At 47.0% G+C, this 15283-nt stretch overlaps 1 protein-coding gene across 1 annotated transcript in view; it reads right to left on the reverse strand.

Moving 5' to 3' along the window:
- LOC147678076 (vomeronasal type-2 receptor 1-like) overlaps positions 1-10333 on the reverse strand; it is a 96069-nt gene extending 85736 nt beyond the window's left edge. Inside the window, exons 1-2 of the mRNA XM_086945622.1 lie at positions 9450-10333; positions 7685-7976 (exon numbers count right to left, since the gene is read on the reverse strand). Coding sequence (XP_086801748.1) covers positions 7685-7976; positions 9450-10333 — 1176 coding nt within the window. The remainder of the gene's footprint in view (positions 1-7684; positions 7977-9449) is intronic.
- Between the last annotated feature and the right edge of the window lie 4950 nt (positions 10334-15283).

The following is a 15283-nucleotide window of genomic DNA, read 5'->3' on the forward strand; positions in this document are numbered from 1 at the left end:
CGTAGCTGTACTGCTTCCTGGCAACCACATCTCCCACTCACTTGATCAAACCTGCTTCCCACAATCCATTCATTAAAAACCTTCTTCACTGGCAGCTATGGCAAGAAAGATCTGGCCAGTATTTCGGTAGGCAAATGGGGCCTCTCGAACGCTGAAAGCATCACTGTCAATGGCCGAGGCTAATCTTGCACCTATATAGAGCCATGAGAGAGGACGTTGGGGCCCATTGGCGAAAAGGGGGGGGGAGAAAGCACCGACCCGAACCTCAATGTAAGTGTGATAAAGGCCGCTTTATTGGAAGCAGGTGCATCCTATACAATAACAACCTTGGCCTGTGCCGCACAATCTAAACCTCATAAATATGTAAATTCCTGCCTCACCCCCACCCCCTCCCCTAACTGATTACCACAATCCACAAACAGTAACAATTAGCATAACGTCAATTTGCCTCTCCACCTGGCTAACTACTTTATTGTGCTTGCCTACCCCCCGATAATCCAAACAGTTTTCCTACTCTTCCCCCATATATTAGGAAGAACCGCCACTCGAGGGACGTGCTAGCGGTCCTCGACCCCCCCTAGGACTCCCCCTCCCTTAACCCGGGACGTGCCGCATGACCCAGTCGGATGGAACACCTCATAACTAAATGGCGTGCCGCGGACCCCCCTCAAGCCCCGTGCTGCCCGGGCCATGCCTTTGAATCGCCGGCAGGTCCTACCCCCTTACCACAGGGCCATGCCCTCCGTCCCAATGTACAGGGCCATGCCTTCCGTCACCACGTATAGGGCCATGCCCTCCGTCACCAATGTATAGGGCCATGCCCTCCGTCACCAATGTACAGGGCCATGCCCTCCGTCACCAACGTATAGGGCCATGCCCTCCGTCACCAACGTATAGGGCCATGCCCTCCGTCTCCAACGTATAGGGCCATGCCCTCCGTCACCGTCGTATAGGGCCATGCCCACTGTACCCAATGTATAGGGCCATGCCCTCCTTCACCAATGCACAGGGCCATGCCCTCCATCACCAATGCGTAGGGCCACGCCCTCCGTCACCAACTGTATATGGCCATGCCCTCAGCCGACGTCACCCCCCCCCCCCCGGGGCGTGCTTCCTGGCCGCGTAATCGGGTTCCCCACGAGGTATGCTGCACTGAAAACCGGGGCCGTGCCCCATCTCTGGCGCCCAGGGCCCCCCCCGTCAACATAAGGCCTGAGAAGCCGCCCAGCGCCCGCAGGCAGTCCGCTGAAGCCAGCCGTCCCACCAGAGAGAAGCCCTCCGGATGCGTGTCCCACACCTGAGCCCGTCCGCCAGGAAGAAACCCCTGCCGCAGTGCCCCCAACTCCCCCCCCCGTCACCTACCAAACCCCGCAGCCCCCGACATGTCAGCGGCACCGATCCGCGGCATACCCCACTGGGCGTTGCGACCACCCTGTCCTCCGGCAGGCGTGCTTCCTGACCACGGAGTCGAGCTCACCACGGAGAATGACCACACCGACATGGGACCGTGCCTCCTCTCTGGCGCCCAGGAAAAAGTCCTCCACACCGTGCGTCACCCCCAGAGCCAGTCCGCCAGGAAAAAGCCCACTGCAAAGAACCTACCTCTCACCCACACACGACTTGAAACGACCCTGTCCTCCGGCGGGCGTGCTCCCTGCCACGGAGTCGAGCTCACTACGGAGAATGACCACACCGACATGGGACCGTGCCTCCTCTCTGGCACCCAGGAAGAAGTCCTCCGCACAGTGTGTCACCCCCAGAGCCTGTCCGCCAGGAAAAAGCCCACTGCTAAGAACCTACCTCTCACCCTCACCCGCCTTGAAACGCCTGCGGCCCAACCGAGGCTCTGCCCCTGGTCACGCTTTACGCCCGTACCGCCCGCTCGAGCCCCCCCCAAACCTGCCCTAGGCCGACACCTCAAAGTACGTTGGATGGACCCTAAGACTCCCCCGAGTTATATGGGCGGGTCCAGGGGATTACAATAGAACAATAATAAAATGGACTTAAAACCTATTTCAATATCACTTTATTTGCGGGTGGTGGGGGCTGGCGCCCCTCCGCTGTAATGGAATGCCCGCCGCTGATTTAGTATGTCAAATAGAAGGGAAATAGGGATGAATGCTGATAGGCTTTCAAAATTTGGTGAATATTGTTGACCTTGGAGCAATATCATCACTGAAACAAAAGCATGGAAAATTCTCATTGATATTACTGTGCCAGAGTGTTAGCAAACGTCAGGCCTCCATAAGAGAGTCGATGGACCAATTTTATAACCAGCCTGAAGTCACAAATTTGAATATGTGACAAATAATTAGAAATGAACCTTCATGAGCTAAATTATATGTCTGAAGTCAAGATTCCTTTTTATACCAAAATTAAAATAAGGTTGTAACAAAAGTATATTTTGGCTAAATAATTGAATAACACTAAATGTAAGTTTCCGGGATCTCACTGATACAGTTATGGCATGGCTATCCAATCTCAACCGACATAATCAAAGATTTGTATTGCTTCATCAAGAGTCCATGGTTTATAATTTAGCCAATAGAGAAAACGTGGTATAACAATAATTGTAAAATGATTTGTATTTAATTTATTTTAGTTTTTCGTAAAATTCACTATTTGTTTTAGGCAAAAATGGCATAAAATTAGCATCGTATTCTAGAAATAACGCCCCATGTAAAACAATTTGTGTGATTTTTAATGATATTTATGCTATATTCCAAACTATTGCGGAACATGATCTAAAGTACGTGATAAATAGACAGTTCAATAGGAATCTTGGACAGACCTCAAACAAGATGCAAAAGACAGTCAAACAAATTGCTCTGAATTCATAGCATATGCTTCAAAAGATGATAGACAAGGCCACGCTTCATCAATGGCTTCCTTCTCCCATTCTTGTCAGTAGAGACCACCAGGATGGACTTAACCTTTTGAGGGGGTTCAGCACAAAAACTAACTAGATAATTGCAAGGATCCAAATACACAAAACACACCTTGGGTGGAGCCAAATGATAGTTCTGTAACAGGTGGGTACAACACCTTGGGCGGAGCCCAAGATAGTACTTTAACAGGTGGGTACCTAGGGTACGTTAGAAATGAAATTGTGTGGGATGTTCTTGAAATGAACGTTTTATACATCCACAGTCTAATGCCAACATGATTTTGTACCCATATGGTTGAGCGCAGTACCCTTCGTCCAATCTGGGTAGATCCCTACCATGAGGACATGCACCGGCATACACTCGTAATTGTAACAGCCACGTGGCTTCAAACCTTCATTAGTAGCGGGTAGTGATATACCTATGATTCAAGATACAACAGAATTGTCAGGTTGTGGTATATAGAATTGTTCTGCCTCACTATCATGCTCAAAAGCAAACACGAGTGAATTCCCTGGGTGCTTTGTAGGGTACTCACTGCACCCCACAGCAGATCATGGCACGCGCGAAGGAACGACTTGAACAGTCTCTCAGACACACAATCTACCCTCATCCGGGTTTAGAACTACTTCATGGGCATGAGTAGGGCACGTGAAACATGACACTGTGAACACCAACGGTCGGACTGGGTACAGCCAGTGTAACTGACCTACAAACGGTCAGAACATTTAAAACACATCTAACCAGACCCACCTGTACATAGCGATTTCACAAAACGCTCTTTTAATGTGAAATATGCCGAAGTACACAGTGGGTGGATATTCCCATACAAACGCCGCATTCAAATAAACAGCCTGAGTGTTTTCCCTGTTTACTTCCTTGTTTCTCCACTGAAGCTCTGTCGGTCATTGGTTTTGCTTACAGTAAGCCCAGGGAGCCGGTGCCTGCTGCCCAGTACAACAACCAAAAGGGACTCATCCATCTTAAGAGCAACTAAATAGAAGAAATAATTATTCGTTTTGCCGGAGGATGGGAACTCATGCACCAGTCACAAGTTTCGAAAGGATGTGGTGAAACCAATATTGCCAAGTTGCGACGAAGTCAAACCTGTTTGGAAAGGTTGCAAACACTTTGCAATTTCCCGAAGTCCCAGTACACACCCCCCAAGCCGGACCGGGTGCTTCTCTCACAGTGACTAAGTTTCCTATGCTCTGAACACTGTCACTGTGTGCAGCTCCAAATGATAGCAAGTACCTATTTGTTCCCCCTCCCACAAGACTCCCCTTTAACGAAGTACAGCCCGGAATTCAGTGCCCACAGGCACCGGAGCGCCCCCCCCGTCTCTTCCTGCCCCCCTCCACCCCCCAAATTACAGCCTCGTGGACATCCTTCATGTTGAGCTAGCTCGCGCCACGAGGAATACCCTTCACGTCCATACCCCCAGCGTGCACTACGAAACATTTCAACCCCCAGAAGCACCTAATGCGCTATAAACACAAATGTACCTTCCCTCGAACAATTATACACCTAAAGCGCTATAGACACAAATGTACCTTCCCTCGAACAATAATACTCACTCGTGCACGTAACGCGGGAGCACACAGAAAACCCCTCCACCTCCGTCCACACACCCAACCACCCACCTCTTGTACACAAGTAATTGTCACCACAACTCGCTACCTTCTGCGAAGAGACTATAAATTTCGCCCTCCAAGGAGCACATCAGTCTTTTCACCACTGCCCCAAAATATAAAACCCCGGGGCCGTATGGACCCCTCGGGTAGGGGCAGCGGGACTCACCTAGTCCCACGTGGGAGCCTGACCGCCCGCACCAGGCAGAACAGGCCCCTCCGCTCGGCCGTGTGGAGCCGCATGCTGCTCAACCGAGCTCCGCCGTCCTCCTGCGATGCGTCCAGCACACCTTCTGCCCGTCCCTGCTCACGAAGTGTCCAGCCTGCCGGGAAACCCCGGTATCGCCCAAGCCTGCACAATCCCTCTGCCCCCACAACCAACGTCCACGAAGCAAATTGTCCGTAATGTCCATCCTGCGCAGGCCATCCATTTTCTTGATACCCCGGGTGAGTTTTCACAACCAACGTCCAATTGTCCCCCAAAAAATTTCCACACACCAAAACCCCCGCCCGGCGGCCGAGACACCTCACTAACAATGGTGTTTCTGCCGCGTGGCCGGGCGGGAAACCACCGCCCAGCCCAAAAGAAGCCCAACCAAGCCCCGCCCCCAGCCCAAAAGCTACCAAAACGCCCAAACCGTCCCCGGGTGGCGCCGTCTCTACCCCCCCCCCTTTTCCCCGGCCCCAAATTCCCCCGGGCGGGACAGGCCTCCCTTCGGTCGCCCGCCCCCCCCAGGACCCCATTCCCATGACAGTGCTTGTGGTGACGGATAAATGGGAGTCCCAACTGACGGTGCCCCTGGATGCACACACCTGGGAACTAATTCACAAATAGATTAAATCCACATCTACGATGCGTGATTCAAGTTAATACAATACACTGTGATTCCCCAGGTCTATTTGATGCCTAAGAGGTTACGGAACATATACACAGAGGTCGGCGGGATGCACTAGATGTGGGGAACAAGATGCTGGGTTTCTGCACCTGATGTGGAGATGCCCAAGGCTCGATAGTTTCTGGCGAGCTATTATTCAGAGTCTACAATTAGCTATGGGTTGGGTGGTTCCCCGGGAAATTACACAGTGCCTCTTGGGGCATGTCCCATTCTGGAAGAAGAAAAAGCGGAGCAGGAAGTTTCATATTAAGGGATTAGTACTGGCTAAGCGTAGGGTAGCAATAGGATGGTTGTCCCCCAGAAGCCCAAAAGCGAGCAACTGGTTGAAAGATATGGCAGAGTGGGGCACTGCGGATGATATGAGAGAATGGACGGTAATGCTCACGGAACTGTTAGCACCTCCGAATGCATTGCCGGATTATAACAGCCTAAATGTTGAGCATGACTGTGGTAGGGCCAGAGTGGTTGGACAGTGCATTGTTAGTGATTCCCGGAAGGAAAAGGGGGTGGCCCACATGCAAACTGACTTTAACTTATTACTATTGGGCAATATCAGATCCGAACACATTGAGACGCAGACTGGAGGGGAGGTGAAGAGGGTGGGGAGGGAGAGGCGAAATATGAAGAAAGATACTAATCCGAACTGATGATACATGTAGCTTGAGTTTGTCGTATGTTGTTCAAGTCCTGGAAAGCTAATAAAAATATATTTAAAAACCTATCTTCACCACTCTGTTTCTCTGAACATTTGGCTACTGCAAAAGGTTTCTAATTACTTTACACAATTTCTCCTGGAACCTCGCTTTGCCATATACTGATTTCAACTTTTCTCATGCTACCTCAACCCTTTCTGGTACCAGGCAGGGTCGCTCGGTGGACAATATAGAGTTCCGTCCAAATTCTTCACTCTGGTTTTTAAACATGTACATGTCATGGATGCCCATATTTCATTCAGCCATAATACTCTACGCTCTGACCCAACCCCTTCACTTCCAATCACAGTGGCGAAGCAGTAACTTTAACTCATTCACTGAAGCCTCAGTGTGAATGCCCTTCACATTCTTAGCACCCTGATTGAAACACTCACTTAGTGCTTATACGAATTACTCTGGACCTCATGTACTAAGGGTTACATCTGATTCAGTAAATCATATGGTTTGCGAATGCCGAAACTCTTTTTCAAATGCATAAAGCCAATTTAATGATTTGGAAAAATAACTTCAGAATCGAGAAATGGGTTAAGGGAACCATACTGAATCTGTGTTTGGAAGGGGACAGTTAAAACAGATTTTTTTTACTGACACCTCAAAGAAGGTGGTAACCCAATGGCAAGCAAATAGGACTGAGTCCCCAATGGACCCCTTCATCCTTGTGAAAGTTGACAAAATCATGATTTTGGGGCAGGCAGTGGTTCATATTCCTGAAAAAGTATGTAAAACATTAACCTTTTTGAAAATCACATTCTTTTTTCCTTTATGGAAAACAGACGGCATTGTTATTAAAACAAAGGTTGCTTTATTTAAAAGAAATCACAGACATGGTGGTCTGCTAACATCAGCAAGCCACCATTCCTGTGATGCTGTTTATCATAGTGGGTCAGAACTTGCAACCTACCTCATTGATATTCATGAGGCAGGCCAAATTGCGATCCACTTTGTTTCGGCATTTGTTAACTGACCTATTAGTACATATGTCGGTTCATACAAATACTGATCCATTCGTTTGATGTTTAAACTCTTTTTTTGACTGCAAACAGCCATAAAAGAGCATAAAAAGAAAGTATCTGTTATAGTATAAAATTACATTACCAGATGTCAAAACAAGATTAAGATGCAAAGAGAGCAATAAAACTGGTAAAACGCATACTGATCTACTTGATAAAAGTTGATGTGCAAATTGTGATCAATTTTATCAAATGCTTTGTTTGTACAAGGCCCTCTATCTCTGAAATATCAAATGGTTTCTAAAGAGGCACCTTCCCTGTCAAGAAAATCCAGCACAGTCTGACATCATCGAATTGCCCACTCCAGGATTACCACCACTGTGAATGACAGCATATCTTTTCACTGTTATCATATTATGGCTCTCTTGCATATCACGCCCCAACCTAGAAGTTTCATCCATCACTGCTCATCTCATGTACTGCTTCTTTAATTAAATTATTTGTAGGCATAGTTGAATTAATCAGAAGCAAACAAATACAAATAAATGAAGGCAAATCACTGGCACTGCCCTAGAATGACTGGAAATCAAGTACCCAGCATGACCTCACCTGTGGTTGTCTGTGCAACCCCAAAACTCTAGCCATGGGTATACTGGCGATCGAGGCAGCATCTCCAATGATTGCTGCAAGCGGTGGGTTCTTTTGACAGCGGTAGTGCGGAATAATCTCATCTCTTCCGGTGAGCATCCATAGGGTACCCTTCAGTGTCCTCTCCACCACCGCGCAAGAGTCGTACATCCAGAATCCAAGTGTCGCATCAGGGAGAAGAGCAGGATCCTGATTGATTTCATCTATAGCAAACACCATAGCTAGGAGTCTCTGGTATAAAGGGGATCTGAACCTAGAAGAGACAAGAATACAGGACAAATGTATAGTTAGATCGAAGATCATACATGTCCTTTTGATACATAAGTGCTGTTTTATTTAGTTAGTTACTTAGTTTTGATATTGCAAGGACCGGGGCCACAAGGAGGAATGTAAGAGTACATAAAATTTCTTTTTTAATGGCTCTCTAGCTTAACAAGTAGATGGTAGCAGTGCCTGGACTTAAACTGGTAAGTATATACATGTTATGTTATGTTATGTTATGTTAGGCTACACTTGTAAAGCCCACTGACACTGTAGGTTTCCTGGCGCTGAGATAAAGATGATAGTAGGTGGTGGCAGAGGCTAGTTGGAGTTCGAGAAGAGCCAGGTCTTTAAGCTCTTCCTGAAAATCAGTAGGGTGTTAGAGCTCTTGATTCCTAGGGGGATGGAGTTCCATAATATGGGTGCCAGATAGCTGAATCTACGGCCGCCCAGTTTCTTGAGTTTAACCACCGGGGTGGTTAGGAGGTGAAGATGGGCTGAACGAAGATTACGGGCTGGACAGTGCGAGGTGATAAGAGATTTCAGAAAGGCCGGACACGTGCACTGCCGGGCCTTGTAGATTAGGCAGCCGATCTTAAAAGCAGCTCTTTGTTCAATGGGCAGCCAGTGCAATTTGGACAGAAGGGGCCTTGCTGACTGCCATTTTGGGGCTTTATAAATAAGCCTTGCAGCCTGGTTCTGCACCATCTGGAGGCGATGGAGCAGGGACTTGGGTAGGCCCCAGTAAAGAGAGTTGGAAAAGTCGAGGCGGGGAAGGACGAGGGAGAAGACAATTTGCACCAATGCATCGTGCGAGAGTAGGTGAGAGATTTTCCGGATTTTTCTTAACTGGAACATGCTGGCCGAGATGGTAGCTCCAACATGGGATTTGAGAGAGAGGTCAGAATCAATGGTAACGCCCAAGCTTTTTACCGAGCTTGACGGGCTGGGGGGTGTACCTAGCTCTTTAGGCCAAAATTGTGGACCCCAGTGAGCCGCGCTGATACCAGGCAGGATGAGTTCCGTTTTCTCCGGATTTAATTTGAGTTGGTTGGAAACCATCCAATGTTGGATGTGGAACATCACTGCCTGAAAATCAGATGCGGCATCAGGGGTATCTAAAGGGAAGATGATCTGCATGTCATCTGCATAGTTGAGGACAGCGCATTTCCAGTTTCTCAATGAGTGGATTAGCAGCCGGAGGTATAAATTAAACAGTAGTGGTGAAAGGGAGGATCCCTGTGGGACTCCACAGGTGGTTGGCATCTGCGTTGCTGTGAAGGGGCCTAGGTGAACTGTTTGCACTCTGCCCGAAAGGAAGGACTTAATCCATTCCCTTGCGGGGCCCTGGATGCCAGCCTGTCCGACACGGTGGAGAAGGATGTCATGATCCACCGTGTCGAACGCGGCCGATAGATCCAGGAGGACCAGTGCATATGGGGACCCCCTGTTGGCATTCTCCCACAGAGTGTCAAGGACTTTCAGAATGACTGCTTCGGTTGAGTGCGCTGGCCTGAAGCCTGCTTGGTTGGATTCCAGGAAGCCAGAGCTCTCTATAAATGCCGACAAGCATGTGGTCACATGAGCTTTCAGGAGTTTAGAGATGTAGGGCAGGAGGGAAATGGGCCGATAGTTAGCAGGGTTAGTGGGATCGGCACCCGTTTTTTTCAAAAGAGGGACAAGTATGGCCTCCTTGAACGTGCTAGGGACCGAACCGGTGCTCAGGGAGGCGTTCAGGAGGGGAAGAATACTATCAGGTAAGGAAGAGAAGACTGCTCTAAGGACTTGGGGAGGACAGCAGTCCTTGGGAGATCCTGATTTGATGCGAATGGTAAGATCTGAAAGAGTACTGGTGGTAATAGCTGGGAACTGGGCAAGGGAGCAGGGATTGAGAGAGGAGGAGTCTAGTGGGCTGGCAGGGAGGGGGGAAGAGATAGCATTCTTAATATCTACTATTTTCTGGATGAAGAAGGTGTTGAGCGCATTGCAGGTTTCTTGGGTTGGGGCCTGAGTGGGAAGCACTCTATGGTCTGATAAAAAGTAATTCATAATTTTGAAGACTTCTTTTGATTTGTTGCGAGCTGAGTCGATTCTTTCAGAGATATGTGAGGCCTTGGTTTTGGTGATTGCGTTTTTGTAGTCTTTGCGGGCCTTCACAAACGCTAAGCGGTCCGCATAAGAGTAACCACGCCTCCACTTGCGTTCTAATTGGCGTAGCTTCAGTTTAAGTGATTTGAGTTCCCTTGAAAACCATCGATGGGAATTACCATGTCTGGTGTTTGCAAATTTGGTAAGAGGGGCAAACCTGTCACTAGCTGATTGTAGCCAGGTGGCTATCCTGCCCTCCATAGAGTCGAGGTCAGAGTTAGGGTCAATAATGGGGCAGGTGTTGGCCGCGAAGTCAAGGAACCCCTGGGAGTCGTAGGAACTCCATTTGCGGCACAGTCCACCAGGAAGGGTAGGGGACTTGATCCTCCCTTTAATTGTAATGGTGACCTCTATCAAATGGTGGTCCGACCAGGGACAAGGGGAAATAATAGGACTAGACAGACCAAGATTGTGAGTCCAGACATGGTCAAGAATATGACCCTTAGTATGGGTGGGTGAGGTAATATGCTGAGTCAAGTTGAGACTAGTGAGAGTTTCGAATAGTTCAGTGGCATGGGGGTCAGCTTGGTCATCATCAAACCAGTAATTAAAATCGCCAAATATGGCGATCCTGGAGTGATGAGTGAGTAGGCCAGCTACCTGTTCGCTCAGAGACACCCTTGGGTATTTGCGCGCTTTAAAAATCGCCAAATAAAATAAATAAATAAGAGAGAGGGGGAACGAGGGCATCGATTGAGGGGGACGGTAAAGTAATGCAAAGGCGAGGACACCACCGACAGTTTCCAAACTGATGACTGGATTATCTACCCCAGGCAGAATTAGCGACGCAATGGTGAGGAATCTAAACTTTTTGTGTATGATGGCCGCTACTCCACCTCTGGGGCAACTCGATAGTCGATTTACGTTGAGGATATAATAATCCGGGGGGAGGGCCGCCAAGACAACCGGGTGGGAGTCCGGGGTAAGCCAGGTCTTTGTTAGTAGGAGGACATCTGGTTTATCCGTGATGAGCAGGATGAATAGGTCTAGCTGGTGTTTCACCATGGAGCGAGTGTTAAGGTAGAGAACCCGAAGTTGTGTGTCATTGCTTAATGCCTGTGGGGATGTTTCCAGGCGAGAGCGGATAGCTCCATGATTACTCCGGGTGCAAGGGTTCGGTGCATTTCGAGAGATCTTCAGGTGTACGATACGCTCAAGTGTGCCTGGCGGTAGTGGAGGGTCGGAGGACTGCAACTCTCTAAGTACCTATGGTGAGTAGGTAATAAATTGACCAGGGTTCCTGGCCCCTGTGCCCGGACTGGCGCGGATGGGTGCAGACGGGCTTGCCTTTGGCGCGCCGCCGGCGCGCCCGCTGCCCTTCCGGGGCCAGGGTGTCATTATATGACGGCAAGGGCAGGAGGGCGGAACACTAGTCTGCTCGCCCAGCACTGCTCCTCGTTCAAGATGGTGGCCAAAACAGGGCCAAATGGGGCGAGGTAGCGTGGGTTCGAGCCCTCAATGTGCAAAGTAGGCAATGATTAGAAAATATCAGATGGGGACAGTAAGCGCGTTAAAAAGACAGATAGCAGCAGATTTTTAAAAACAGCAAAACTGGTCCCGGCTTCCGCCTCAGGACAAGACGATCATCCACACACACCCACTAGCAATCAGTGGCGCTGTGTGCTAACAAGGTTCTTTTTTATACAGCAGGGCGGGAGGGCGGAGCACTAGACTGCTCGCCCAGCACTGCTCCTCGTTCAAGATCGCGGCCAAAACGGGGCCAATTGGGGCGAGGTAGCGTGGGTTCGAGCCCTCAATGTGCAAAGTAGGCAATGATTAGAAAATATCAGATGGGGACAGTAAGTGCGTTAAAAAGACAGATAGCAGCAGATTTTTAAAAACAGCAAAACTGGTCCTGGCTTCCGCCTCAGGACAAGACGATCATCCACACACACCCACTAGCAATCAGTCAATACATCAAGAGATTGCATAGACACTGAATTCAAAATTGGCATACCTACCCTTAATGTAATGCAAGACATTCAAAGGAAAGCTGTAGATTACTTGTGTCTGAGGGGTAGCGATGCAATGGATTAGAAATAGAGTCTGAAGATCACGGAAAGTTGAGTCGTGGGGTAGAAGGTGCAAGGGACAGGGATATTAGAAATGGTGAGGATCAGCTAGAAATTCTGATGGGGGAGTAAGGGGCTAGGCGGGCAAGTAATGATCAATAGAAATGTGTCCTATGACATCCGTGATCTCACAGGTGAATACATTATTCCATCCTATGGGGTTTATGCTCCATACAGCCATGAGACAATGTGTGCCGCTTGTATGGTTGCTTAACAACGATGGGAGAACCTGTATCAATTATGTCACTGGATATCTAAAAGGCATTAAACTCTGGTGAATATCTCCATCTAATGCGTTTATCAATGAAGATGGGATTTAGTCTGAAATACATACTATGGATTAAGCTATTGTATGCAAGGCTACTGGTCTGGGTACATGTAAATGATGCAACCTCTGAGGCCTTTCCTTTGAACTGAAGCATGATGCAGAGCTGCCCTATGTCCTCCTGATGTTTGCCCTGGTTCTGGAACCATGGGCTTCCAGGCTAAGAAGAAGTGCCCAGATTAGAGGCTTTAATTGGGAAAGTGGATAGGAGGAAATGGTGTCACTCAATGCAGGGTTATAATTCTATATCTTGCAGACCCTGCACAACCTATCCCCCAAGTCCTCAATGTTGCCAGAATATTTAGAAACTACTCAGGCCATCATTTTTATTGGCACAATCAATCTTATATCCGTTGACAGAATGATCCCGCAAAATGACAAAGATTATCAACTACACATAAATAGAGAAGAATTCAGATGCCTCTGGGATATAAGTGACTGAAGATAAAGAGAGATACATAGATAATAACTTGGGAAGGCTTCTAAATAGACGCAACTCTGGTGTGGCCCACTGGAGGAAGCTCACCACCTGCCCTTATTGAAATTATTTAATTACCACTCTTGATATGCATACTTACAAATATTTGTTTCATGGATTCATACTGCAGAAAATACACAGCACCTTGTGCATCTTGCTGTGGGGAAACAGCCCATCCAAATGACCATAATGACCTTATGCCAGAGCCTAATTTGAACTGGTGATTTCCAGTACTCGGAACCAGCACTTAATAATTAACACCAGCACTTGTGACAGTCCACCACAGAGTGGTGCTGTCTGACTAATTTATAGATTATCACAACAGTTAATTATTAATTCAATATACATTAGAAAATTACTATTATGTGCCGCCCAAGCCATTTTAATAGCTTTGGGGCCTGAAATATCCCACATTGTCACACGTTTAGGAGTGTGATGGTTAGTAATTGTGTTGTTACTCTCATTGGCGGCATGGCAGGGCCAATGTGTATGCAAGCTGCAGTGGCCTTCTGCAAGAGCCCTGGCACTTATTTTTTTACACAATAAAGAGTGCCTTGTGCAGCTGTATATACGAGGGGGAATAGCACTTTCGGATTTCTGGAACTACTATTGGGCTTTGCAATTTATGGTATTTATAATTGGGAATACAGTACTCCATCTGAATGATCCATGATGGCAATTAGGAGTACAACGACCGTGAGGGTCCACTTAAAGGCATTATACAAATGGAAGGTACCCAACACTTAACTAAAATCTGGCAACTCACAAACTGCATAATGGGATGGGAAGGAGTATTTACTTTTGAAACCCCACTGTGGGGGTCTATTGGGCTACAAGGATTGCAGACCCTGGACCGGTTTAGAAAATGGAACCTGATTGGTATCTTAGGGAATTTCTGGAGCTTCAAAAAGTCTAAGAATTGAAAGAAGAAAATGAATTAACAGACTCACAATATTATAATATCACCAGATAAAACATGCACTACAATAATACTGCCTAGAAAATATAGTAATTAAAGAAGAATATTTGGTACTATAGGCTGTTTTTCACAAACACACAATATCCATCATTTACAATAATTTGCAAGAACTACTTACAAACATTAGAGAGAGATGGGCCAAGGTTTCAGGCCCATGGAAGATGAGGATTGCCCGGAGGCGTGACAGTAGTAGCCATCAGGAGAGGTCTGAGAATGGTGCAACTTAAAATATTACAGTGGGCACACTACACCCAAACACAATTGTTAAAAAATTATTGATTCCAAATAGTGACTACCTGAGAGATTGTCGTAAAGTAGATACTTTCTTATATATGTCCCAAAATACAACACTTATATATAGGGGCCAGGAACCAGATTCATCATTTGATAAGAATTGCATTTGATGTGCCAGAGAAAATTGCAATTCTAAAAATATGGAAAGACACATCGGTACCATGATTCCCCTGAACCTGGCTGCTAGAAGGGACATCGCAAAGGTCTGTGGGTCGGGGGCAATTGTGCACTGAGTGGATTACCTGGGTAAAATGAGTGCAGAAAAAAGGCTGCAAGAAGCACAAGCCTTAGGAAAATTTGGGACTCATTGAAAAATTATAAATGTCTACTTTAACAGTGGTTGATAACTGAGGTTGATGGATACAACCCACATGATTGTCATGATGATCACTGTCTCGATACTGATGTAAAATACATAACAGATGGAAATATGTATATATTAAAGGATGGTCAATGTCTATTGTCACTGTTGCAGAGAATGATGGTCTGACTACAAAGCAAGGGAAATATTGTGTGCAAAAATTGGGGCCACCCAGAAAGATATAAATTTGAAAGGGAAATACAAATATCAATTAGACTTTAGCCCTTTCAGTCTTTATGCAGGACTGCACTGTATGTTAAATATCTAATGCTTTCCCTTTAGTTGAAGGTTTGTATGACAAAGTGTATGTTATAACACAAAATCACCAAAGATCTGATTCCCTGCCTTCTTCAAAACCATCATTGGTCGACTACATAGATAACTACCTGTAGGATAAACCTGGAACTTCTAATACAGAATATGGCCCGAAAATACATTTAGAAATCATGAGCTGGAACAAAGCAGGCTTAACGTGAAAATTGATGGATGAGGACTGCCTGTCCTTCTTAATTCAATAGGAAATTGTTGCTTGCAGGAAAAATATGTCCACTGATACTTTTGATCTAGATGGTTACGAAACATTTCACTCATCTGCAATTATTTTATTTATTTATTTTGAAGGTTTTATATAGCGCTAGCTCC

This window comes from Lissotriton vulgaris, chromosome 12, assembly GCF_964263255.1.
Source record: "Lissotriton vulgaris chromosome 12, aLisVul1.2, whole genome shotgun sequence".
Lineage (NCBI taxonomy): Eukaryota > Metazoa > Chordata > Amphibia > Caudata > Salamandridae > Lissotriton > Lissotriton vulgaris.